Source organism: Centroberyx affinis, unplaced genomic scaffold (assembly GCF_046629955.1).
Source record: "Centroberyx affinis isolate AG114_WGS23_722 - 3 ecotype Tasmania unplaced genomic scaffold, CSIRO-AGI_Caff_v1 ptg000635l_1, whole genome shotgun sequence".
NCBI classification, from domain to species: domain Eukaryota; kingdom Metazoa; phylum Chordata; class Actinopteri; order Beryciformes; family Berycidae; genus Centroberyx; species Centroberyx affinis.
This window is the reverse complement of record NW_027279261.1, coordinates 193,980-220,939: the sequence shown is the minus strand read 5'-3', so window position 1 is coordinate 220,939 and position 26,960 is coordinate 193,980. Positions and strand designations below refer to the sequence as shown.

The window sequence follows — 26,960 nt, the reverse complement described above, 5'->3', positions numbered from 1 at the left end:
CGAAAAGTAACGAATGACTACAAGACCGTCAAAAAGCCACGCAGAATATAGACTGGGACCCTTTTGGGAGTGTGACTACCGCCTGAGCGAGATCACATGACAATCCCACGTCAGCGTTTTGGACACGCTTCGTTTTCCCCGTCCACACTACAACACGAAGCCGGCGTTTTCATATGTATCCACTTTGGAGAGCGTTTCCGGAAAACGCGTGAAAGTGTGGATGGAAGGCCAAAACGGAGATATAAAGATGCGTTTTCAAATTTACCCGCGGATTGTGGATGGATTTGATAACCATAGTCAACGAGACACACCTGCCAGTCATCAGGGCACATTAGTGGCCTGGCGGCTCGCAGCCGAAGGCAGGTCAGTCCTGCCGTGCGGAAGTCTCACGCTTCTCTTGTCCCCCAACATCAGACAGAGAAGATTACAGCATTACAGCCGCTTCAATGAAAACTGACTACAGTCGGTCCTCCGTGGCACACGGTTGAATGCCCCTGCCTATGCTCCGCAGAGTGCACAATTGCAGATTTCATTTTGGTCCAAAAGTTCCGCAAAAAAAAAATCAAACATAATAAAACCTACCTAACCCAAATCTAACTTAAGTGTGATAATGTCTTTCTTTTCAACAGCTATAGAATCTTCTTACAATTTCCACTCCCTCATGGAAAGACAAGGTCACAAAGAGTCTTGTAAGTTTGTTATACCGAAACTAGTATAGTAATCATTTGTCTTTATTGTGTTGATTGTTATGTATTTAAATGAATGTAGGGTAATTTGAATTCAGACACAGAAAGAGTCATTTGGTCACTCGGGGGTCTGTAGTGACGAGGATAAAACTGTCAGACGGAACTTTAAGCTCCAAGTACTCCAGGCCCCATGGTTGGAGATGCATGTTCTCACTTTCGACCACTAGATGGCAGAGAATGAACACAGTAACTACTCGACTACAGCAAGGCCAAATGGAGCTCAATCCCATCAGAGCTGCACCATGAGATCGCCAAATCATCATTGGCAACTAATTAGATAGATCTACATATTTGTTTTTATGGAGAGTGACATAGACTTGGCAACAGCCTAAATTCCTAAATGTCTGGGGTCAGTTTGTTACAGTTACATCCTAACTTATGTTTCCACAATTTATTTCCTTGCTTTTGATGACTGGATTAGAATGCATGTCAGAGCTGTGTCACACATAACTGCCAAAGATCTTTCTGTGCAAAGTTAATGTCAGATCCATAACTAGTCTTTTGACACAGGAAGGTTCAGTACTGTATCAGAGTAGGACAGCATCTGTCTGTGACATAATTTGAGAGTAAGTATGATGGAAGGTCTCGAGGACACACACACACACACACACACACACACACACACACAGGAACATACCCACAGTGGACCACCTAGAGTGCCAGTCATAACACTGCTTAATTTATTAATATTATGACTTTGAAGTTAACAGCATTAATTAAATAATAGCCTAGCAAACATGGTGGTGAGACTACAGGAGAGTAAAAGGGACAATAAGGCCAAGGTCCCATCAAACGTACCACAACTGGAACCATAATGGACACTAGAGCACTTTTGCACTTCTTAGTGTTGACATTTCTATAACTTTGTATCTTACAATAATAATAATAATTAGAAGAAAAAGAAGAAGCAGCGACTGAATGTCATCCATGGAAATATTATATTATCAGTAGGCAATGCCATCTGCCACCCTCTCAAAGATCTTAGACTTAACTATCAAGATGGTTCACTTCAAATTAGAGCCTACGGAAACCGTTGTCCGCTAGACCGGAACGGTGTAGGGGCGGGAAATCATCTTGCGCATGCGTATAAATGTGTACTATTACAGTTGCGTAAACCGGCAGGATAGATGGCTACTACATGCCGCAGCTGCTTTATGAATATTCATAACTGACATAAAATACCATACTACTACTTAAACAAATCTTAAGATGTGTCTAGGTCTCACGACGCCATCATTAGCCTACTAGCTCTTAGAGCCTCTAACAAAGCATACTGAACCGAAGACGGACATAAGCAAGGGTGAACCCTCTTGCTTTGTTGGTTATCTTCTCGCCCCTCTTCGCCGACCTTCCCGACGTATAATGCTGCATTCAGGTCGTATGGGTATAGCAACGACGCAAGAAGTGGTTAACGCGTCAAACTCGTTTGAAATCGTCAACCGCCATGATTGAAGTTTATACAGACTTTAATTTCTCCATATCAGCTTTTTCACACTTAAGACACATGCACTACAGTGAGTGATTTGAGAATTTGAGTTCCGCGCAATGTCAACCACCAGGTAGGTAATCCACCAGGTTGTTTCCTGCCATGGCATTTGAAGACTGGTGATCACAAAATTACTTATGTGATGATAAACGTTCATTTTGTTCGTTCCTACACTTGACTGCAGGTATCTTCTTGTTGGTGATTTGGGAGGTCATACCCATACCCGAATCCACTGACGCCCATGAGTATTTACCACCTGAGAGATGTGGAGGGTATCATATCTACCGTCTTTCCCATGGGACCTGAACGCAGCATGGTATTCATGAGGCTTGCCTGACGCCCTTTTGTATGGCTGTAGCAGCTGCCTGTTCCTGTTTGAGGAGAAGGGAGGGGGGGTAACGTTACGGCAGAACAGCAGTGAGCTGAGCTGGAGGCTTCAGCCATGTTAGTTTTCTCTACTGTGGACAAACGATGAGAGAGAGGAGCCATGGCCTTGTCACTGAGCGGAGACGATGAGGACTATGATTCAGAGTCTGAGCAGGTCAGAGCTCTAACATTTCTTTATGTGTCCTCTGCATGCCGTTGTGGTTTTGTCAAAGTGTGCTGTGAAACACTAATCCTTTTCCGAGAAGAATACCGTTTTCCCCCAGTCGCCGTAGGTTAGTTTTTTTCCCTCTTCTGCCCAATATCTACTCGAGTTGAAAAGAGAAGGGTGTCTGTTCTGTGAAAACCCTCTACTAAATATCCCCGTTTTTAGTTAACAATACGACATATTATTGTTCTCTGTGTATAAATAAATGGGCTCGAGCTGCCCGTCCGGATTGATTCCCTGACCTTTTATACATCCCCTGCCCTTTCCTTCGTGGACATCAGGATTGTATAATCTATCATTTTAGCCACCATTGACCCATTTTTAATGAGCACCTCTAAACAGTCAGTGCAGTTGGACTCAGCAACGTTACAAGCAACGTTACATACACATATACCTCGGCTCTGACCATAACGTCGAGTGTCTTCACCAGAAGGTTACACTCTTTCACTTCATTGTAAAAGCTGTGATTCACACACATGTCCAAACCGGCCATATCTTCCTGTTTTTAATTTTCTCCCACTTCTCAAACTTGCCGTACTCTGCGCCTTTAAGAGGCTTTAGGCAATGTTATTTAAGCAGGAACTGGGGAGGGGGATGGGGAGAGGGAACAATGAGGTGGCTCTACTTTTGCTTGTTAGACCAGAGATTGCCAAACTGGGGTCCAGGGACCCCCAGAAATCTTAGAGGGTGTCCCCAGCAAACTGAGGATTAGTTTGATTTCAGTATTATTGCATTCACTTTAAGTTTGCACCAGAAGGAGGAATGTACAAGGATGAGTGTTGTGGTCAGTACTGACACACTATAATAATCTGCTCGGATGGGGGGGGGGGGGGTCCCCGAGGATGAAATCTTGATCAGATGGGGGTCTGTGGTCTAAAGCCCATCAATATTGGGGTCCATATCACGAACACTTGGGGTCCCATATCAGGGACTCTTGTGTTCAAGCGCTTTTACAGGCTACTCTGCAAGTCTCCAATACCCGCTTGATCTGTGTAGTTCAAGATAAATATGAGCTGTGTTGACACGAGAGACAGGTTATAACATACAGTTTATAGGCACTCCTTCCTCTCAGCCTGGATAAACAGTTGTGAAATCTGCTCTGCATGCTCACACAATGATTACACCTACAACAACACCCACTAACGGTCATTGTTCATCAGTAGCGGGGTTATTTTGACCTCTTCTGTTTTGACACACTGATGGAGATGTAAACCCCCCTCCCCTCTTGTTTTTGTGTGGTAAGGACCACTGTAGTTGGGCTGCAGATGATGAGCCTTGTGACTTCCTCCCACTGAAATCCACACTGAAACTGAGTCAGAGCAGCACACTCAGATATAGGCCATGTTTTTGTTCATAGGCCTCTGCAAACCAATCCTAAATTCCTGGCATATTACTCCTCCAAGTTACAGTAAAGGCTGGTCAGCTGATCTTTGCTTTGTGGACCACCTGCTCCAAAGAGGCCAGGGCTGCTCTGTTTCTGTATGCAACCATTTTTTGATACTGTTATGTATTGTAATCAGATTAAGGCAGCATATGAAATCAAGTATCAGTTAAACCAGCAACAGAGACTGATGCTCTTCAGGGAATGAGAAATGCATAAATCAGAAAATACTTAACTGCTGTCATGTTGAAGACGATATTTTAATTTTTCAGGAAAGTGTGCGATAAGCCTCGATCCAAATATATAATACTTTGTTCAGTCTGAGACTCTGTAAAACCTGATAACAGATATTAGAAAGAGAGCAGTGTCAGACAAGGTTGGGAAAATGATGCCACAGTCGTGCTTGAACATTGTGCGACGTTGACAGTCGTAGTCCCTGCAGCCTCAGCCATTCCTCTGATGTCTCCCTCCCATATTTCCATGGTAGTCAATCGAATTTTATGGAAAGCTGTCAGATTCATTTTGCCCCATCTCTGCTGAATGCTCCATCAGCAACAGCAGGCAAAGCACATCCTATTATGGGAGAATAGTATATAAATAAATGGGCTTGAACATAGCCAAAGATGAGACAAAGGTAAAGATTATCAAAACATCTCTCTCTCTGCAAAGCTTCCTGATGGAAAAACGCTAGGAAGAAGGTATTCTGGTAAACATGAAGGAACATGTTGTTCCTACTCGCCCAGCAGTGGTTCTAAGCCTCCTGCAAAAATCCCATTGCATTTAGAGCATTAAGAGGTTTTTGTTCTTATTAGAAATAAAAGTTCTTCATGGAAGATTGATTAAGGAATGCAACAAGATGCTTGGTATTTGTTTTGAGGAAGAGGGCTATTGCTGTATTTTGACATACTTGTGATGGACTTTTCCTTGATTTTGTTACAAATCTTTTTAGGAAGTCTTAAATGAGATATAGCTAGCAATAGATGATGCAAACATACAGTTACAGTCCTGCTGTGGCATAGCAGACCCTGCACTATGAAAATAAGGACAGAATTGGCTTTGCACCTGCAGTGAATTCTCTGAAATGTTAGTGCATTGCAGACAAAAGGTATTTTGTTTCCTCAGCCTTCCAGTATTGGAATGAGACGTATAAAGTAGATCTCATAGCTGAGGAGCAGAAGATGACATCGGGACAACACATTAATGATGGACTGAGATAGCTCTTTGTCAAAGTCAACAGATTCAGGACTGGTTTCTCTCTCTCTCTCTCTATCCAGGTCCTGTGACTCCATAATGATTAGTCTAGATTTCCATTTGGCCTGGAATGTATTTCCATCTTGTTTTCTTATTCTTCCTGCAGGACCTGCAGGACCTGTCCATAGTGCTCCAGAGAATAGCCGTTCACTTGGAGCACCATTTAACTAATTGGTAGAGTGTTTTATAATTTTGAAATGAAGTGAAAAAACTGTGGTATTTTGGATCAAGGAATGACAGTCAGCTTTTATTTCAGTGTGGAGTGCAGGACTGTCTGTTCTCGGTAGTGAGAGAATAAGAATAAATGACATTATGAAAATGCTCACAGCCTCTTCGGTAAGCTTATTTTTTCCCATCTCTCCGTTCCCCTCTTCAAACAGTTGCCACAAGCAAGGCAAATGTGTTGCCAAGGTAACCTTCCTCTCTGCAGCAAGAATCACAGTAATGACTTGTGATATGTCTTATTTTCATGGTGTTGTTATTCAGTCCTTGCATGGCAGCAGTGAAGAGAATTAAAACAAAATTGAAAAATTCACTTGTGGATTTTGTAGCTGTATTGTCATTGATCCAAAGCTGTGGGTAATAAAAGAATTCAGTGATCCGTGGCGGTTAAGGTTTACTTTCAGGGGAAATGTGTCTAAGACAGTGGTTCTCAACCTTTTTCATATCAAGGACCCCTAATTTAGTCCACATTAGGGTCACGGACCCCCATTTGATGAGATTTTGTCTCTGGGACCCAAATCTGAGAATATTTTTATTGTTAGATATGATTTTGTCATATAACCCTAACCCTAACCCCTAACTATCTGTATTGCAGGTAGAGAGATAACAGTGATAACTATGATCCAAATAGTCAGTCTTATACATTCTATAATTGTTCTTATAAATGAAATAATGAAGTTTAACAATTCATCAATTTGCTGGGGACTGGTCTAAGAAGCTGCGATTCAGACAAGTTTAATTGCCATGTTACAACCAGTTTAGTTTGGAATTAGTTTTTTTGTTTGTTTATCCCTCTGTGGCATACAAACAGTACATGTATGCATTTCACCAGAGAAGTCTGAACACAGGTATCAGCCAGGAGTGGCACCCTGGGGTGCATTATGTTGCTCAAGGACCCTTTGATAGTGATGGAAGCGTTTGCTGTAGCCGGGATCAAACCCGGTTCCCTCCGGTGACAGGACGTGTCTCCGAACTTTCTGGCCTGCATTGCCATTTACCAAGCCACACTCGCCGTCTCTCCTACAGCAGCGGGCAGCCAACCGGCCAAAGCCCAAGATGGGGACATCGGCAGCCGTCAAGCTGCCGTCCAATCGCAGCTCGTCTGGCGCCAGGCGGAGGCGGACGCGCTGCCGAAAGTGTGAGGCGTGTCTTCGGACGGAGTGTGGCGAGTGTCACTTCTGCAAGGACATGAAGAAGTTTGGAGGGCCCGGGCGCATGAAACAGTCCTGCATCATGAGACAGTGCATTGCGGTGAGTCAGCCATGGTAGCTTTACAGAGATAAATGTTCATAAGGTTTAGCAGAGTTCACAGTTACTGCCATGTCCTGTATTAATAAAAAACATTTGTCATTCAAACAGGATTAGAGTATTCAGAATAAAAAGTTGTAAACAAGAACCAGGGTTCCCATGGGCTTAGAAAATCCTCGAAAGTTTGTGGATTTGAGGAAAAATAAAGTAAGGCCTTTTAACGTTTATGAATGTATGGCCTTGAAAAATATAGCACCCAAATCCATCAATATGCCGCAGCTCTCTGGAGCTCTGTCTGTCCTCGGAGCAACACTTAAAATCCTGAGGAAAACCCTGTGATGGATATTTGTGTTGCTGTAGTAGTTTTAAAATGAATGATTTCATTTGCTGAGCTGACAATATCGTGTGTAATAAATGAGGCCTCTGTGTCTAATCTTCACCAATATAATGTCTTACCCCTCCTTGAATTTTACCAAACAAAAAAAGTCATTGAAATTCCTTGAATTTGATGTCCAAGTGAGTGTGGGAACCCTGAAGAACAGCAACTCAAATGAAGCACCAAAGTATCCACTGAATACACAGGTGCACTATAACAGTTCCTCCTGCTTATTAATGTGTATTTGCTCCTTGCAGCCAGTTCTGCCGCACACGGCGGTGTGTGTGGTGTGTAAGGAGGCAGGGAAGGAGGACACACTAGAGGAAGAGGAGGACAAGTTCAACTTCATGCTCATGGAGTGCTCCATCTGCAATGAGATCGTCCATCCCAACTGCCTTAAGGTAAGGAGGGCCGAGCTAGGGCGAGTGGAGCCAACTCATCCTAAGTCAGGTCATTCACGTGGTGACTCATGTGTTGCTGTAGTGTGTCAGGAATGCCAGGTCATTTTAATGTAATGTGAATGACTCAGGGAGTTGGACTGTAGTCGTGAAAGGCAGTTTGACGAGGAACTGTTGTTGACTTCCTGTTTATATAACACTGAACCAACTCATTGCTCTCCCTTCATTCAGAATTCGTTCTGGGTGGAGCATGGCACAAACACTGGCAGAGTTCAGGGGTTTGACTCTCACTGGGACCACACATGCTTAAGAATATATGGACTCAGGATAAAAACATCCACCAAATGGCTATGTTGAATGAATTCTACTGCCTAGGAAGGATGTGTGCCGATTAAATCGCATGATACAAAGTAGGCCTAAGCAGTTGCAGTGCTAAAGACATTTTATGAACTGATTGCAAAACAAAATGTAAAGCAGCACACACCCTGTTAGTTCTATTCTGCCAAAAACACATCAAGTCATTGCTAGCAAAGGCTTGGTCAAACCAGTTTTTTTAGACATGCACTGTCTAGTGTTTCACAGCGCACAACAGCTTGGGTATATTACATTATTAGGATTTTTTTCCTCGCAGTTTTATAGGTGTTATGCAGCAGTATTAGATGCTGCCATTTAGAAGTGGAAGTGGAGCACTTGCAGTGGGTACTGAGTGGGTATTTAATTTTACTTCCCTTTTCTACTTAATGCGTGAAGCAAGAGTCTGCACATTAAGCGTGGTTGAGGTTAAACTGTGTTAAACTGCCAAACAGAAGCACGCAACAGTCACTTTCACTTCCCTTTTCATCATTGTCTGTGGTAAAGAAACTGTACATACGACTCCGCTAAGACAGTTCTTTTCTGAAGTCTGTCTCATTTTCTTGTTGACTTATCAGGTGAGCGATGCCTCAGGAGTGGTGAATGATGAGCTCCCTAACTGTTGGGAATGTCCTAAGTGCAACCATGCAGGGAAAACTGGAAAAGTGAGTACCAAAATAAGTGTGTGAGTCATAGGATTAACATTATGTAACAGCTTAATAAATGTGTGTTGGATTTGCATGTCTTGGTTAGTCTTTTTTCAATCTGAAAATAGCAGCAGGATTGGTGGTCTAATATCAGATTTGCTAAGATCAAGGCAACATGCTACATGTTTTGAAATTACAGATACATAGTCGCTTTGTTTTATCTTTGTATTTCATCAAACAATTTGTCAGCTTACCACTTCCTGTTTACCTTCTAGTTTGTGAATCACATGATTCTGTACTCTGTCTGTCACAGAGGCACAAAACTGTTTACTACGCAGCAGTGTTTTTGGCACAGAGGCAGCGTGTTTAGTCTATCAAACCTTAGGTATCTTTGTATCAATTGGTTTTCCTAGTTGTGATAGGCAAAAGGTATAAAGTTGTCTTGTTCTATTTTTGTCCCTTTTGGTATGTAAGCAAAAAAGAGGTCCAGGGTTCAAGTATGCCTCCAACCTCCCCGGCTCCCTGCTGAGGGAGCAGAAGCCTGTGAAGGAGGAGGGAGACGTTCCGTCTACGGCCAAGAGGAGACCCGACAGAGAGGAGACGCCCAGGTACAGACCCGAGGAGTGTCTCCACCGACAGCCGCCGCTGCTCTCCCCCAGCAGCCTGCCCAGGCCCAGGCCCGAGGACAAGCTGAGGAAGAAGAGGAAGCTTTTCGAGGATGACGAGGAAGAGGATCTCTGCATGAGGAAGAAGGTACATGTTACACCTATCTTTTACACACTGACTGAATTGTCATATTGTAAAAAGTGTTGAGGGGTAATTCCACTAGCACCAAACACTGTAAGTAATACAGCTGGAGAATTGTCATGCTCTCATACCATCTTTGCCTGCAGGAAAAGTCAGACGATCCTTTCTTTCCCAAACTCCTGCACCAAATCAAGACGGAAGAGGAGTACGAAGAGGAGGAGGAGGAGGAAGATGAAGAGGAAAGGGAGTCTCTCTTCCGGAGTGGTGTAGAGAGGAGAGGGCGCTTGGGAGAGGCTGAGGAAGAAACGGATGACAAGGACTCCAGGAATGAACTTTTAAGTCCTGCCATCAAAACGCCTGTTGCAGACAGCGACCAGTCTCACTGCAGCTCTCCGCAGGCCGGGCCCAGCAGCGAGGGCGGGAGCGAGACCCAGGAAAAAGGTCCGCGTCCCAAAGCTCGCCGTAAGCGCCGTTTACCCAACAGGGAGCTGAGCAGAGAGCTGAGCAAAGCACTGAACCAGGAAATCCAGAAGACGGAGGACTGCCTGGCCAACGAGAACCGCCAACCCCTCAAGGTGGAGCCGGAGAGCGAGAACGAGGAACCCAAGAGGTCGTTCCGCAACGGCAGTGAACTGGGGGATCAGAGGCCCCACCTCAGGACCAAAGAGATGAACGGAACGCCCTGGGAACTGCGCCACTTCTACCCGAGTCAGATCACTCCACTGGGCTTCAACAGGAGCACCCCCACCACCCGGCCGGTGCCCCCTCGCTCCCCACCCAAGTGCGTCCAAATGGAGCGTCACGTCATTCGGCCCCCTCCGATAAGCCCTCCCCCCGACAGACTGCCTCTGAAAGATGGGAAAACCCACACTATGCAGCGTGAAGTCTGGATGAAGGTCTTTGGCTATCTCACGCACAAGGAGCTGTGTGTCTGCATGAGAGTTTGCAAGACTTGGAACAGATGGTAAATGCACAGCACACAAGTGAAATAGTTTGTTTGCATTTTTTGTACTGTTAGTGAACACCAGACATTTTGGAAAATGAAAAACTTCCACTGTCAATGTGAGGTAATAATACAAGTGTGCAGGAGTCTTTATTTTTTGAGATTGTTCTGCTGTGAGACCCTTCAATAATTAATGTTCAACATCAACTGTGTAAAACACAATATGCAAAATAGAAGAATAAGGCATTATAAGACACTAATGCTAACGCTGACACTTACATGAGGACAGAACACACACACACATACTGTACATGACAAACTGTGTGTTTGGTGGCCAGGTGCTGTGATAAGAGACTTTGGACAAAGATTGATCTGAACCGCTGCACCTCCATCACTCCGCTCATGCTCAGTGGCATCATCCGCAGACAGCCACTCTCCCTGGACCTCAGCTGGACCAACATTTCCAAGAAACAACTAAGCTGGCTTATTAACAGACTGCCAGGTATGTGTGCCAGCTATCTAACTATGAAGTGCTATTTATTTGTAAATAAATAAATACTAAATATATTAGATATTGGCACTGTGTGTATTTGGTAGCAATGGAACTCTTTTTTTCTACTGATCTTGTGACAAGAGATATGGAGCTCTTTGTGTGTTTTTTTTCTTAGTTTTGTCCATGTTTGGTTTCGACATACAGTTAAAATCAGTGTGCTGTTTTGGATTTCAGGTCTGCGAGTTTTAAAGCTCTCAGGGTGTTCCTGGGTGGCTGTATCTGCCCTCTGCACCTCCAGCTGCCCTCTGCTGCGCACCCTGGATGTCCAGTGGGTGGAGGGACTCAAAGACGCCCAGATGAGGGACCTGCTCTCACCCCCTACAGACAACAGACCAGGTAGCTCAGTGGATCGAGCGTGGCACTAGGCTTGGAGGTTTGATTCCCACTCCCATGCTAAAAAACATTACATATGCATTGTACTGCACGGCTCTTTGGATGAAAGTAAACGTTTCGATCAGCCAGATCTTCACCAGGTCATTCAAGCTGCTGATTACATAACCTGGGGTTATGTATAAGCATTATGAGATGGTTTGCTAAACTTCGTCTCAAATTATGTAAAAAACACTTTTATGAACTTTCTCAAATCAACTTTCAGTGAAGCATAAGCATGAAGGCAATGAAATGTTCACAAAATTTACGTTGTTCTTGTCATGGGATGTTAAAGCGCAGGATATCAACAATATTGCACAATATCTTTTCACAAATGTAGAGTATTTTTAGATAAGTAAAATATAGATCAATTTAGACGCATGGATGCAAATTTGATTCACAAACCACTCTACATTCATTGCTTGGACATTCTGCTGCCTCACTAACACCACCTGTTGCTTCAGGTATAGTAGCCCAAAATGACCTTTTAAAATGTTAACGTGGGAGATTTTTTTTTTTTTTTTTTGCAAGATCTCTGGTGATGAGTGGTCTGTGCTGGTGTTCTATTTAAACTGCATTTCAGAGATCAGAGTGTCCAGTACTGTGACGTCTTTTTCCTTAGATTTTCTGTTGAGTTTCTGTAGGTGGCACTCTTTTCTTTGTCTGTTCAGCCATGGTGGCTATCACGGCTCATGCTAACTACCCAGTTCTTCTTCTATTGATTCTAAATAAATTGCTGTTGCTGCTGCCACAAAATAAAAACGCATCATTTCCTGTGCACCAGGGGGTTTTTCTCAGGAAAGACTTACCAATGGGTGTTTAGAACAGCAAATGGAAAAGTTTTCATGAACTGGATAGAGGTTGAATCACTCATGTTATGTCATGACATTTATATTAAAATGTTGTGAATTAGTTAAAGGTCTCACAGTGCAAGCCAAACTGGACAGCAGTGCAAATCTGAGGCGGTTTAGGAGTAAAATAACATTAGGCAAATTTTGCCCAACCCTAACTAGTAGCCAAAAGAAATGGGGGTAGAAAGACACTGCCAACTGCATCAGCGCTGCTTTTCCCCAGTGCATCCACACACCAGATGAGGGTGAAAAGAAACTGCATAAGGCTCTGTTCAAAGCGAGGAGGAGATCACTGTGTACAATAAAAAGCTCAGATTTATATGAAAATATGGAAGGTCTAAGAGTAATATTTTACCATCATTTGTTTATCAATTGAATGCAGTACTCTGCAGGGTGGAGGCCCAGCTCTCAGCCTCTCATTGAGGTGTCTAAGGTAGTGCAGGGAATACCGGGACCTTCCCGTGCTGCAGTCACCCTCGCTTGAAAGGTGCAGGGTCTCTGCCTCTCTTGCCTGCGTTTCCGCAACACTGCAATCTGCTGGCAAGTCCTGATGGAGTTAGAGGACCTCTTCAGCTCTTAATAATTTAGAAGTTGAGAGTATTCTCAAGACTAAAACACATTTATGCGTCAGTCCTAGTCTTACTACTAAAAGTCTGATTAAATTTGCATCACTGTCAGAATTTCTTTGCAGTTAAGACCAAATTTTATATAATGACTTTTTATATAATGACTTTATAAAGCCAAGTACAGATGAGTTGAGGATAAACTAGAGCCATTCACCTCCAATGGGTATAATGAAATATTCCATATTGCCCTTATTTAAGATGGGATTAATAGGTGGCTAAAGCAAGTGAATAGATTTAAGTGATCATCAGTGTTGCTGATTTGATTGAAGAGGTTTTGAATCTGTTCTCTGTCTGACCGACCTCAGGTCAACTGGATAACCGCTGTAAGCTGCGGAACGTGGTGGACCTGCGGCTGGCGGGGCTGGACATCACCGACACGTCGCTACGGCTCATCAGCCGGCAGATGCCGTCACTGTCCAGGCTGGACCTGAGCTACTGCAACCATATCAACGACCAGTCAGTCAACCTGCTGACAGCAGCAGGGACCACGACCAGGGACTCTCTCACAGAGATCAACCTGTCAGGTGAGAGACCTCGCAGCTTGTTCCTGTGACCAGGGGGACCGTAGTAAGGAAACGCTTTCGGGTCCATGAGGTGAGACTGTGATCTGACATCTTGTCAGGGGCCCAGGAGTTCTAGGGCTGCCCCAACCTGGGACCAGTCACTGTTCAAGGATTTTTATGGACCAGGTAGTGGATGTTACAACCTCGGTAACGCATGGCTCAAACACATGTGAAGAGTTTTGAGACAAATGCAAAACATGTTTTGCAGAAAAGCAGTGAAAAACATGATGCCAAATATGGGAAAAAAAAACTTTAGGGTCAAGGAGGTCCGGTCAGACAGAACAAAAGGAGAAGCGCCTGGGCCATCCCACGCACAGTGGGATGTCAGACCCAACTTCGCCCTCAACTACCAAATTTGTGAGGATAAACTGAACCTAACCAAACAAAGCCACAGGACTAGGTAAGGGAAAGGGAAAAGAACTACACAAAATGAACATAAAACATAAAACATAAAAAGCAAAGGCTTCCACTGCTCCAGAGCTCCTTCAGGGCTGCCACAGGTGCAAACTAACTAATTAATTAATTTGAGACACCTGGAGAGTGAGGAATTTGCATAATCATCATTACATTATTTACATAATCTACATGTACTCATGATGTGATACATGTAGGACTAACTGCTACTTCATATGCCAGTGTGAAAGTCGTACAGTGTCACTGGTACAAAGCATAGCTCCTGTAATCTGCTTTGTGTTTATTTGATCAAATTTGCCAGCAAACTGAAAGAAAACCCCTTTGACAGCCTGGAAAAGTTATGCATCAAGAATGAGGAGAAAGGGAAATAAAATAATGATATTTGCAGTGAATATGAATATCCTGCGTGAGATACCGTTTTTGAAATGTCAAGCTCATGATTGATTCTCGCTTCTCTCCGTTTCCCTTTAGTTTGTAACCGGGTCACAGACCATTCCCTTACCTTTTTCAAGCGCTGTGGGAGCATCTGTCAGATTGACCTGCGCTACTGCAAGCAGGTGACCAGGATGGCCTGTGAGCGGTTCATTGCCGAGATGTCAGTGAGCGTGCAGTTCGGATTGAAAGAAGACAAATTGCTCCAGAAGATCAGCTAGTTCCCAAAAGGACAAAACGCATTGAAAGACTACCTTTGCACTAAATGGAACAACACAAGTTTCTGTTTTGTTTTTTTCTAAACTGCTCCTGTGATAAGTCTCTGAATCAATGTCGCATCAAATGAATTGAAACGAGAGACTTGAGATTTCTGGATGCTGCAATCTAAGCTCTAAAACGGACTCTTCTACTGAAAGGGGACGATGTGCGTTCACTGGACAGAGAAAGAGGGGGGGGGAAGCATGCATGTATTTGTGTTAAGATTGTACTTTTATAAAGACTTGTGCTTGTAATTGACTTTGCTGGGTTGTTTATTATTTTTATTCTTTAAATATTTGGAAAAAATATTTTTATACAAGCATCATTTCATGAGTTTACAGTGTCTTTCACACCTGCTCTGGAGCAAAATTTGTTGAGCATTTTCCCAGATACACTATACAGCATGTGTTGGAACTGAATATTGTACTTCTGTTTTTTCAGTATGCCTTGATACAACTATGTCTCTTATGTGCCAAAATCTGTATTTGACATTAATGTAACTTCAGTTACAGGCAAAAAATAACATGTACAGTAATGATATCTGAATAAATTATAAATACTTATTGAATATCTAGAATGTATTTCAAGAATGATAATAAAATGGAGTAAAATAAATTTCATATTCCTCAGTTACACCCTCATTTGTCTTCAATTACCTGACATCTTTGTGCACAATGAGTGGTGTGTTTCAGACCTTTTTCTATCAACTCCAACATTAATTTATTGATTTTTCATTTTGTATTTATTCATTTATTTAGCAACTCATACTTGACATAGACATCTCACGGAGCTGGGACAAATAATGTTTGCAAATTATTTATCTGGTGTGTTTCAGCCTGCTGAGCTACCAGATGGGCGGGGTTCACCACATAATGTAGAGTGCCAGAAGGTTGTCAAGTATCAGTCAATGTCAGTCACAGTCGAGTATCTTAAAGTCAGTTAAGGATAGATTTCCGTGACTGACTTCTTGATGCAGTCGACCCCACCCATCTGGTTCTCCATACAGGTTTAAACAAGTACTAAGAACTGCAAATAACTTTGCTTCTGTTTAAATATTGCCACAATAGGTGTCATTCGTGTGTATTTTGGCCCTTTTGGGATGCGTGTTGTGCTGTAATAGATCTGATATCACCTCAGGTGAATGTGATAACAATGTTTATATTTGTAAATCTAAAAAGTAAGTGCTGATATGTCATTAAAAGTATTTCATTTGTACCATCACTGAGTATTTTATGAGAGTTTTGATTCTTGAATGCCATATTTTGATGGTTTGCGGTTAGTCTTGGCAGCAGGGATTATGCATCTATTGTTTGGATTCTCACAATGTCATGTGGAAACTGTAACTTATGTACAATGACAGAACCTGGCATACATGCAATGCCACTGAAGAGGGTAGTGCTACCTTGCGTGGTCAAATACTTAATCCAAGATAATACAAACACTGTTTATGTTAAGTATGCAAGAACATACATGACTTTGATTAAAATCTTTAATTACCAAAATAAAAAGTTCAACATTCCCAAATACAAAGACTAGACCTTGCACACAATTACACCCTTTCTGAAGGAAAAGTGCAACCTGCTCAGCTACTGTTGTTGATTGTATGGGACATCTTTTCTGTAATAGCAGCAATGTTGACTTTGTGTGAGTACAGTACAGAGCTGGGTATTTTTAATTGGGCAGGACGGGGAGGAAGAAAACCAGGGCATTGGTAGGGAGGGTGGGGGTGGGGGTGGGGGGGGTTGGGTGGGGTGGGGGGAAACATTTCAAATCCAGTGCCATACAGGCTTATGTTGTCATGCTCTGGTTCTCCCAAGAGGGACAGACACTTCAAGCAAACTTATGCAGATATAACACATTTCAAACCACTTGACAGTAAAACGTAACTCTGTAGTAATAAACTAACCCAATCCCAGGGACATTTCAATAATCTGATATTACACAATTTAAATCAAATGGAAAAAAATATAGATATGTACATCTCATAGTGATATGGGTCAATATATGCAACTGTACAGCAAGTCATTTTTTCTATATACTTTCTATACCACAGGTGTCAGTAAACTTGTAGCTATATCTTTGAATAGTTAGGTCGATACTTTACAACTACATGAAATAAATCAACAAAAAGCATTAAGACACTTCATTCCACTCCTGACAATATACGACGACAACGAAAAGAAACACATTCGGAAAAAAGTCACATCCACAGTTAAGCTGGAAAACAGGGAAGATGGCTGAATGAATTAGCACCGGTTCTCTTCTTTCGCCTCAACAATCGAGCGCTGAGACAGGACAGAGGTGACAGCGGAGATGAGATATTGCTGTAATGACAGACTTTGCATGATCGCTTACCACCTATCTGTGTAACGCAGGACCTGATCAGTATGGACTAGAGGATTCATCAGGGCTGATTAGAGCTTTTAGAAACAATTGCCATCAGTGGATATGAGTTCTGATCCGTCGCAGACATGGTAAAATTAGTTTAAGCAAATGAATAATGCACCTACTTTATAGTAAATCACCAATATCCTTGATTTAAATGACAATGGCAGTACACCTGCTTATTTGTGGGCTAAATAACGCTCATAGGCTTACATACAATGTAAGCCTATGACTGGAAAAAGAAGGGGGCAAAAGGCGAATGGCTTTTTTCCGCTCGCCTAAATTAAGGTAGTGGCCTTCACAGTTCCATAATCAGTCAAGCTCTAGTTTGGACAGATATTAATGAATTAGGACAGATGCTATCTCAGACACTCTTACTGGTCATAGTTTGCAGTGGATTGTGAGCAGTGGTGCATTAACACACAGTGTGTACAATCTGAAAGTGCTTTCTGGTTTAACATGCTAAACAATCAACAGCCACACACCGGCCCACACAGAGCAGAGAAAAAAGGGTGAGAAGCAAGAGGGTATGACCCGTTATTTGGCACCTAGTTCACTCACCCCCGCTCTTCTGCAGTGAAGCTCAGTGTGTTTCCATCCTCCATTTTACTAAGATATGTAGTCACTTGCAGCAGGTGTAGAGAAGTGCTCTGCTGAGTATTCTCAGTAGAATGCTAGCTACAGTTTATAGGCAGATCTGAGGGTGACAGGTTGTGTTAGACAAGATTGCACGTGGCTGAATACCACACATTCTTCTTCATGTTCAACATTTGTAAGAAAAGCAAAACAGACATTTAGGAATGAACACAGATAACAGATATGTAATTGTTTAGTTGAGGAATGACTCATAGGAGGGTAGAAACCTACCCCCCCGCCCATTGGTCAAACTGAGTCAAACTCTTACCAAAACGAAAACACATCTCATAATACTTCAATGTGCAAATAATGTGATAATTTGGGGAAATACAAACATTTTATTCTTCTAAGGTTATGAGCTGCACGGTTGACTTAAGGTACAGTCTCAATCGGAGCGTCCCCTTTGCGGTGCGGTGCTGCTGTGGTGCGTTAGGACTTGAAGACGTGCACGGCCCTCACGACGTACTGCCTGCAGATGGGGCACTCGCTCATCCTCTTGCCACACTTGGTGCAGGTGACCATGTGACCGCACTCCAGGAGGACGCAGTCGATCACGGCGTCCATGCAGATCCTGCACAGGTTGTCGTCGTGGTTCGTCAGCGGGCCCCTGTCGGCGTCTGCGAGGGAACACGAGACACGGAGGGATCAGACTGGAGAGCGCTGGGGTACGGCGCGAAGCGCAGCGCGCCGCCAAACAAAGCCGTGATGTCATGCGCTGAGGAGGAACGAGGGAGTTGCACAACGCTCAGCAGCTCAATAAAACATCTCATCTTATCCAGAGCGCCTTATCTTGGTAAGGTCATGCTTGGAGCAAACCAACTCCTGAACAACATCCATGTCTGATTATAGTTTTTGTGACAAGGTGTGTCCATGACAACCAGACAATCTTTATCACTGGCAGCGTGCTGGGGAGAGACTGAATTAAAATGGCCAAAATATTGCAATATTTAGCTTTACACATTGAAAAACATGAATAGATGAACTTGGAGAGAGAGATCTCATGATGGATCAGGTCGTGAAACGATGTCATCTGTGCATGACAAAGGAAAAGTGGAAATGAAATGTTCACACTGAGGATCTTCAGCGGAATGGATGATGAACACATCAATTCACATTTTCAATTAAACAGCCAGAATCTGTCTCCTGTTTTCCTGATATGAATGCCGTTCCAATAGAGGCACGGTACATACCAGAGGAGAGGCTGTGTGTATTAAAAGGAAAACTCTCTAAACACAGAATCAACAAAGCAACTTTACAAAGAAGAGGCTTGGATCACAAATGAGAACTGGATCACAGCGAGGACAGAAGCGCTGGCAGGTAGAGGTGGGAAGGTGACACCAGTTAGACAATGGAGAGGCGAGCCACAGATGGTATGCGTGACCAGGGCAACAGTGGCAAGAATTTATAAGCCTTACCTCCAATGGCACCGTTGCAGATAGGAGGGGGAAAGGCCACCACTTTTGTGTGGGAGGAGTAAAGCAAGAGACATTTAATCATGATTCTGAATAGAATGAGAAAACTCATTTGAATGAACCCCATTCATGTTCAGATGGGATCAGTGCAGCTACTGCATATCCTATTACCTATATAATAATGTCAGGAGAAGCAGAGGCGGTACATTGCTACGGTTAAAAACAGGATGTGATATCCAATCCTGACTCCTAGACACACTGCGCGCACACACACACACATGCGCGCGCGCACACACACACACACACACACACACACACACACACACACAGAGGGGCGATCTCTCACCTGCAGTTATAGCGGTGCTCACGTTTTCCACTGAAAGAAAAGAGAAAATAAAATCACTGAGTGCACAACAACTAGGATTGAGGGTTTGATATCCACTGGGGAAAGACATATTAAAATATATGTACTCAAGTAATGTATATGCAATATATATTAAACTAAAATTAAATTCACCAATCTGCAGGTTCAGTTTTAGTTACTTTTAGTTAAAGAATACACTGCTAGGAAAATGACATCTAACGAGATTTTTTATGGCACCTTTCCTAGTCCCTGTAAACACACCACCCTCCTCCTCACTATGCAAGTGTAACCGGTCTGTTGTGAGTGCAAGCTAGATAGTTACTATTGAGAAGGTAATGATTTTGCGCACGGCCAAAATCACTAATCAAACATGGCAGATGGTTATTGTTGTGTAATACCTGGGTGTGAACCTGCACAAAGCCCAAGAGGAACATTTACAGTGAGCTTGGACTTTTCATTGGCAAGTATCAGACTGCTCTGTTTATATTCAGCATTCCTCTGCAGTAGACTGCATTCTGAATTTGACTCAACACTTTGCCAAGTTTGCTACAGTAAGTTGAGATATGATGCCATTGCTTCAATCAGATAAGCAACGATCTGCAAGAAGCCGCCGCTTTTTATTCACAGGTAATGTTAGCTTTCATATGCACTGTTTACAATTTACACACATGGTCACCTCCAGTGTGTGATTGGCTGTTAACTTGTCAATCAAAGCTCTTTTGTTAACAGATAGGATACACCCACAGTTATCAAAACAGACGCTAGATGTAGTGAAAATGTGGGACTATAAACCACCAGTATTTTTTTGTGAAAATGAAGGCAAAGATGATTTGCCAACAGCACAAACTGAATTTAAAGTCACTGACATGAGTCTTTAATGCAATGAGAAGCAATGACAGCAACGCCTCTGAGCATTAAGTAGCCTATATAATTTGCGACATTGCTTCTGAGATAGTGCATGGCTACAATCATAAAAGACTTGAAACAACATGATGACAGAATGAATACCCACATGACTTCCTGTTCTGCTCCGTCTCTCTGTACAGTCTGCTGACGCGCTCCACCAGCTCCCACTTCTCGCAGCACCCTGAATAGTTGACGAAGTTCCTGGCCAGGATCTCCTTCAGCTGCCGGACGGACAGGCCCTCGATGTCCCTCAGGCTGGAGATGTCCGAGAGCGAGGCTCTGGCCCGCCGCCGCGTCTGAGGGCTCACCTGAGGGAGCAGGGACCAAGAGATGGGGTGGGGAGATTGGACGAATACATCAGGATCGGCGATGGAATGAAGCGGCGGTGGAAATTCCCTTGCAGACGTTTTGCCAATTTAAAATGACATTTGGTCACTTAATTTGATTATAAATATATGTAGAGCCAGCACAGAAGGCAGCCTAAACACAGCTGACATTTCCCAGAAAGTTTGCTGGTTGTGTCCCATTTGAGTGTGTTGTGGTACTGTTTCCTACTGGGAACAATGCCCCTTCCTTGTGCGTTTAAAAGCTACGTTACATGCCAACACCAAGCACAGTGTGTGTGTGTGTGTGTGTGTGATTTTGTGTTTGTCTGTCTGTAACCCTGCCTCCCTGGCATGGACGAATACACCGCGGACTGAGGATATATGTGAATACAATTGGCTCACAGGAGCATATGAAGAAATAATTAAAACTGGCTTTTATATCATTTGTTTCTATTGATTTTATTCTCATTATATTTGTTTTATTCTAATGTAAATCCTGTTCATGTCTGCCATTTTTATTGCATATCACAGTGCCTTTTATTTATTGTTGTTTTATTGTGTGTAAAGCACTTTATAACTTTAATTTGAAAGTTTAAAGTTTATTTCAGCTTGTTAGAATATTGAATACTGCAATTTCCATATTGCAAGAGGCTGCAATTTTTACCACAGGGAGAAAGGTGTTTCAGACGGCCTGCTTAACGACAATTCCTAGTGTCGTGCAGAATCCCTGGCCAACAAATCATGTTGCACTGAGTACATTTTTCATTACATTCAACCCGGGCAAATCTAAGCATTAGCATCTCATTTTCAACCCCCATATTGCTTTTTTTCCCTCAAGAGCCGGAACACAAAATTATATATTAAAATGCTGTGTCACCAAGTATTGCCATTCGTATTGCGATCGCAATATTCAGCAAAAGAGTTGCAATATATTTGTCAATATTGTGTAACCCCGCATACTAATGATATTCTTTTAATATAGATCAGATCAAGGGACAAGAAGATATTAATACTGTCCTGTGCACATTGGGAAAGGGAAGTTCAGACTATAAATACAGACATGTATTTTGTCAAGACATTGTGGCGCAGGTAATCTGAGGAAAGGAAATAGAAATGACTGAAAATATATTTAGACGTAATGTATTTAAAGTAAATTCCTGGGATGTATTTTGTCAGGACATTATGTAGCAGGTAATCAATAAGACATAGATCACCTCAGGAGTGTGTTCACTGGGGTCCAAGTTGAGGAGAGACACTGACGTGGCATCACCTATATCCTGCAACACAACGACAGCAAAAACAAACATTACTGTGCGCTGCATGAAAACAACACCATTCCCTTGGCCAAGACAAGCCAGTTAACCGAGGATTAGGATTAGTCACTCTTCGGCTAGGCCATTGATACCCTGGGAACAACAATGCTTCTCACCTTCCATTCATAGAAAAGCTTACGGCTCCCTAAGCGGGGCAAGTACAAGTACAAAGTATTTATAGTGGATCTTGGCTGCTTAGAGTTGAGCTCCCTTTTCAGTGCCAGTTCTGATGCTTCTTACACTCTCCCTTTCATTTTCTTTTTGCCTCACTGCTTTCTAGATCATGACCAGTTACTTCTTAGCTTGTTGACAATTTGTATTAAAGCCAGGCAGAGGGAAAGGTTGGGACAGTAAACCTCACTTCAACACTTACTCTACTTTATCAGTCTATGGTGATATGATATTATGTGCAGTGGTTCCCATAGACTTCTTTGTGGCAGCCTACAAGATAGATTCCCTAAACTGATGAAATAACACATTAAGAGCACCAACTGTGTTCAATGCGCACACATTGTTGCATTGTACACATTGCTATTCAACTCTGCATCTTTGCTCATGGCCCACCACTACCACAAATAACCTTAAGACCTGTGGAAAACACTAATGTGAACAGTGCAGGAAACTAACCTTGGCCACGGTGGTTGGTAAATCCAAACTTTCACCAGCTACTTTAACTATTTTACCAACCACCTAGATTTTTAGAAAGGAATAGGACCTCCAAGTCATTGACTGGTTACCTGCCGAAGAGGCTAGTGGACATAAATATCACAGCAAACAGCATTTACCAGCATTTGGCTGACGGCTGGTGTTTAGTTTCCACTTTAGATGTGGGTCTCCAAATTAAGACCACACATGGTTTAAAGTGGGTCGTTGAATGCCGTGGGTGCTGTACCTGGTTGGTATCAGAGCTATCGCTTCTGCTGAGCGGCTCCTCCTGAGAGGTGGCGAGAGCAGACAGCTCTGAGGCAGACTGGGCGGCAGAAGAGGGCGGCGTGTATAGGGGGCGTGAGTTGATGCTGGCCGTGTCTGCGTCCTCTTCTTCCTCGGTGCCTTGGTGACAGAGCACCAGGTCCACCAGGTCTTCCTTCTCCCTGCAGGTATCGGTGGGGATGTTGCGCAGCAGCAGGTACTGCCGAAGGTCCTTGACCCGTAGACGCATGAGCAGCGGCCGCTGGAAGGCTGTTGCCTTCAGCAAGTGACATGTGGCACAAATGCGCAGATTCTCCTGAAGCACGGAGCATAGAGAGCAGAAGCTCTTCTTACAGTCGCAGCAGATATGCTGTAGGAGAAATAGAGTGTGAAAGATAAAAAAAAATGTAAGATGATGGAAGCTGAGGCCGTTTGTGATTTAACAGAGTTTGTAAGCAGACACTTTCCACCATGTGTTACAGCCATAAATTCTTCATAAGAGAATTCTGTAACAGATAAAAATGTGATCAAACTGTTCTATATGCTCCTTATGCTTCTAAGCTAGAAATTGTGATATGAGGGGCTCAACCGGTAGAACGCGTGCCATTAAGGCTAAGTCCTAATTGCAGTGGCATGGGTTTGAATCCCCTCTCTGCACTGTCTTTCCTGTCTCTCTCTACTGTAACTATCGAATAAAGCAGAAATGGCAGAAAAAATTGCTTTAAAAAAAAAAAAAAAAAAATTGTGATATGAAAGTAGAGAAATGACACTCAAACCAGTCCTGGGGAATCATATCAATGCCAGTAGACTTTCACTGCATTTTTCAATCATCCACATCTGCTCTACCTCTCCAGACACACAAACAGGAGGCAGCTCATTTCTTTTAAGTGACAAACATCAAACAGTAATACATGCAAGATGTGGGATTAGACTCGCTGTTGGCATGGTGAGCAAGTGAAGCACAAGGTTCAGACAGCAGTAGTAGAATGAGACGCTGTGCCATCTGAACATGAGTACTCCCACTAAGACGATATTACAGAAATCAGTATGCTGTCCATCTGTCTCTGCAATCAGCTAGAACAGCACCGTTCTCACCATAAATTAGTGGCCTCAGGGTTTAGGTTAAATTAATCCTTTTTTAGCCTGTTTTTTTGCACACAACCTGATATTTTCTTAACTCTATGAAAACCAGCGGTCAGTGTTGCTACACTGCAGCGCCCCTGGCCAGTAGAAGCTGTAGCATCTCATGATGTAACTCACCACATTAAGACCGTCTCAAAGGACACATCAGATTACACATAAGGGTGTAACACAACTCTGGACTCTGAATAGCACTACAGAACAATTTGCACATTCACTTTGGAATAATGATTTAGATTTAGAGCTATTCTACAATAGAAAATTATGATGGAAAGATGGAATTTCTTATTACAAGAATTGAGTCCTTTGTTTTGTTTTGTTTTTTGTTAATCATATTCATAAGGAACAGGAAGTTTGGCCTATTCCACTGACTATCATAAAATGAGGTAAATGACAAACCAATATGTTTAAAAATAGAAAGACCCCCAAAACAAACGTAACAGAACTCCCACCAAGTACAGTAAATTTGAAATATATTAAGTTTGATTTATATTGAGCTATGAAAATGTAATGCTTTGTTCTGGTATTGTGTATGTATATTTAGTTAGCCAACTAGTATTTCTGTTTTCAACCCATATCATCACTTTAATAGACTTGTCACTTAATATTCCCATCCCCACAATTCACATTCATGTCTTTCTTCTCCCCTGGTCAGCAGACACCTTAACATCCAACGTACCTTCCTCCTGAAGACTGAGAAGGCCTGGCCACAGGCCTTGCATACAAGACTGGGACTCCCTGAGGTTGTGGGCGGGTATGTGGAGTATCCCGCACTGGGGGCAAAGCGGAAGGGTCCAGCACCAGCTCCAAACCCTGGCTGCTGGCCTCGTACTGCCCCGGTGCCCATGACTTCATTCAGCAGACCACAGCATGAAGCCCACATGGATGAGGCCCCTGCCTGACATTGACATGACATGCATAGGATTAGACCTCAGTTTGTTTGTTTTTGCACATGGGTATTTCCTTACTGAGCACTCAGAGGTCACAACAACAGGAATGTCTTCAATCCTGCTTTGAGCAGAGTCCCATCTGTGCAAGCCAAAATAGCACCAGTAGCTAAAATATGAATAGCCTAGGTGTTTCTGCTTTGATATTGCACAGGTTATCTAAATGGCATCATCTAAAAATAGGGTGACCATGGAAACAGATGATCGTGTCCTTTATATGGGAGACACATGAACTCATATGGAAACTGATTATAGCTAAGGAAATTGAAAGCATTTGCCCAGAGATCAGGATAACAACACAGCGCAAACCATGCAGACAGGTAGAGTAAGCCAAAATCCCAAAACCTCCAAACATGACACAACACATGCAGCCAATGACATTAATTTATGACCTGTGCTAAATAGTTGTTTTTGTTTAGTATCTGGCGTTATGAGAAGGAGGAAACATAACTTAACAAATCCTCAATGAGAAGGGAAATGTAGCTCATTCTGTTTCAGTCCATACTTAACGTTACTGTCCAACCCATGTCTAGTAACAGCTGTCAGAATTGCTGCCTAACCAGCCGTTTCCCCAACTAGCTAGCAAAGGCTAGCTGGCTACCAAAGGCTAACCATAACGTCAGCTGCCCGATACAACAAAATGAAGCTTGGTTAGCAACGCTAGCTAACGTTAGCTTGCTGGCGGCTGCAATAGGCTAAACAGTGCTAAAATTAGAACTAAAATTATGAACAGAAAAATGCACCTTCATTGCAACTCCGGCGTGTGTGATGTAAAGGAATAGACTGATAGTGTAACCATTGCAACAAGGAGCCTCGCTTCTTTAGCTGAATTGCCTGGCTGTCTCCTCTTCATTTACTAACGAACGGATGAGAGGAGAACTGCCGCTGGGTGCGTGTACAGTGATGCTGCATTCACGTCCTGTGGGAATAACCGTCACATAGATTTGACAGTTAAAAGCAACGAGTTGGCAGTGATCATGCGTTCAAACTCTTTTGAAGCCGTAAGACGCCTTGATTGAAGTTTTCTGTAGACTGTGGTTGCTCCTGGTCATCTTTTTCAAAGTTAACGTACAAATATTTTGTGAGTGCTACGTTTGACTTTATGTTTTACATGCCAAACATTGCAATGTCAACTACAAACTAAAATGCATCAAATAGTTGTGTCCTGCCATAGCATTTTACGTTGTGGTCACAAAATGTCTCGTGATGAAAATGGTTCATTATGGTCGTTTTATTTTAAATAAATACATAATTTCCTACACTTGACAACAGGTATTTCCAAAGTAGTATTTATGACCTGAAAGCTAAAGTGAATGATATTTTCAAGTAGGGAGCCCGCATCTACCGTATTTTCCATGTGACTTTAAAGCAGCATGACAGTATGACAGTGACCTGCTGTGATGAGTCAACCAATCATAACACAGGAACCGGTGCAGAGGCGGGTGCAACCCGTACAACCACCAATCACATAATCTGTCAGAATGATCCGCACATCTAGCCCTGATTATTTGAGATGTAAAAACCTTTTTAGAGTGAAGTGAGTACCCTAATCCAGTGGTTCTCAAACTTTTTCAGGTCAAGGACCCCTAAACTGACGCAAATTAGACCACGGACCCCCATTTGATAAGATTTTTTCCCAGGGACCCCCATCTGATAAGATTTTTCTTTTAGATATTTTATTACAGAAAGTGTATGAAACCCATGACCACAATAGTCATACATTCTGTCATTGTGTTACTTATGGATGGAATTATAGTGAAAATAAATTATTCCCCTTTTTGCTGGGGACCCCCTGGAACCCCCTCAAGGACCCCTGGGGGTCCCCGGACCCCACTTTGAGAACCACTGCCCTAATCATATTTGTGGTTCTACAATGACATTTTCCTTTCTTTCTATTGATGTGCGGACCAACAAGTACACTTTCAAATTTTGAAGTTCCAACTACATTCTGTTGACACTGTGCCAAGGGATGCAGTTTACCTACATTTTTATTGGGGAATACAGTTTAGCCACTTTTTAAAATTATTATAAATCTTTATGAGCTAAATTGATAGTGAATAGTATAAGACGGATGTAAGTTATGTGAAGATAGGGGAAAAGGCATACATGACTGCTTTTCTGAAAATAATGTATTTTTGTTTGGTAATGGTTTGCCTTATGATGATCAC

At 42.8% G+C, this 26,960-nt stretch overlaps 2 protein-coding genes across 3 annotated transcripts; one reads left to right on the top strand and one right to left on the bottom strand.

Moving 5' to 3' along the window:
- The first annotated feature begins 2,609 nt into the window (after nt 1-2,609).
- On the top strand, nt 2,610-15,668 carry kdm2ba (lysine (K)-specific demethylase 2Ba). Of its 2 annotated transcripts, none has more exons than XM_071518804.1 (10): nt 2,610-2,773; nt 6,705-6,929; nt 7,560-7,703; nt 8,630-8,716; nt 9,173-9,451; nt 9,592-10,409; nt 10,727-10,890; nt 11,116-11,277; nt 13,093-13,311; nt 14,236-15,668. In XM_071518804.1, exons 1-10 carry the CDS (start codon nt 2,720-2,722, stop codon nt 14,415-14,417), a joined length of 2,334 nt encoding a protein of 777 aa, XP_071374905.1. In that variant the 5' UTR covers nt 2,610-2,719; the 3' UTR covers nt 14,418-15,668. The 2 variants fall into 2 exon arrangements, with proteins under 2 accessions (XP_071374905.1, XP_071374904.1); XM_071518803.1 differs by having other exon boundaries at nt 8,630-8,718; nt 9,166-9,451.
- Nucleotides 15,669-15,935: 267 nt separating this feature from the next.
- On the bottom strand, nt 15,936-25,672 carry rnf34a (ring finger protein 34a). The gene is made up of 7 exons (XM_071518812.1): nt 25,536-25,672; nt 24,525-24,743; nt 22,689-23,075; nt 21,698-21,760; nt 20,264-20,465; nt 19,234-19,263; nt 15,936-18,092 (listed from the first exon to the last, which is right to left on the bottom strand). Exons 1-7 carry the CDS (start codon nt 25,539-25,541, stop codon nt 17,905-17,907), a joined length of 1,095 nt encoding a protein of 364 aa, XP_071374913.1. The 5' UTR covers nt 25,542-25,672; the 3' UTR covers nt 15,936-17,904.
- Between the last annotated feature and the right edge of the window lie 1,288 nt (nt 25,673-26,960).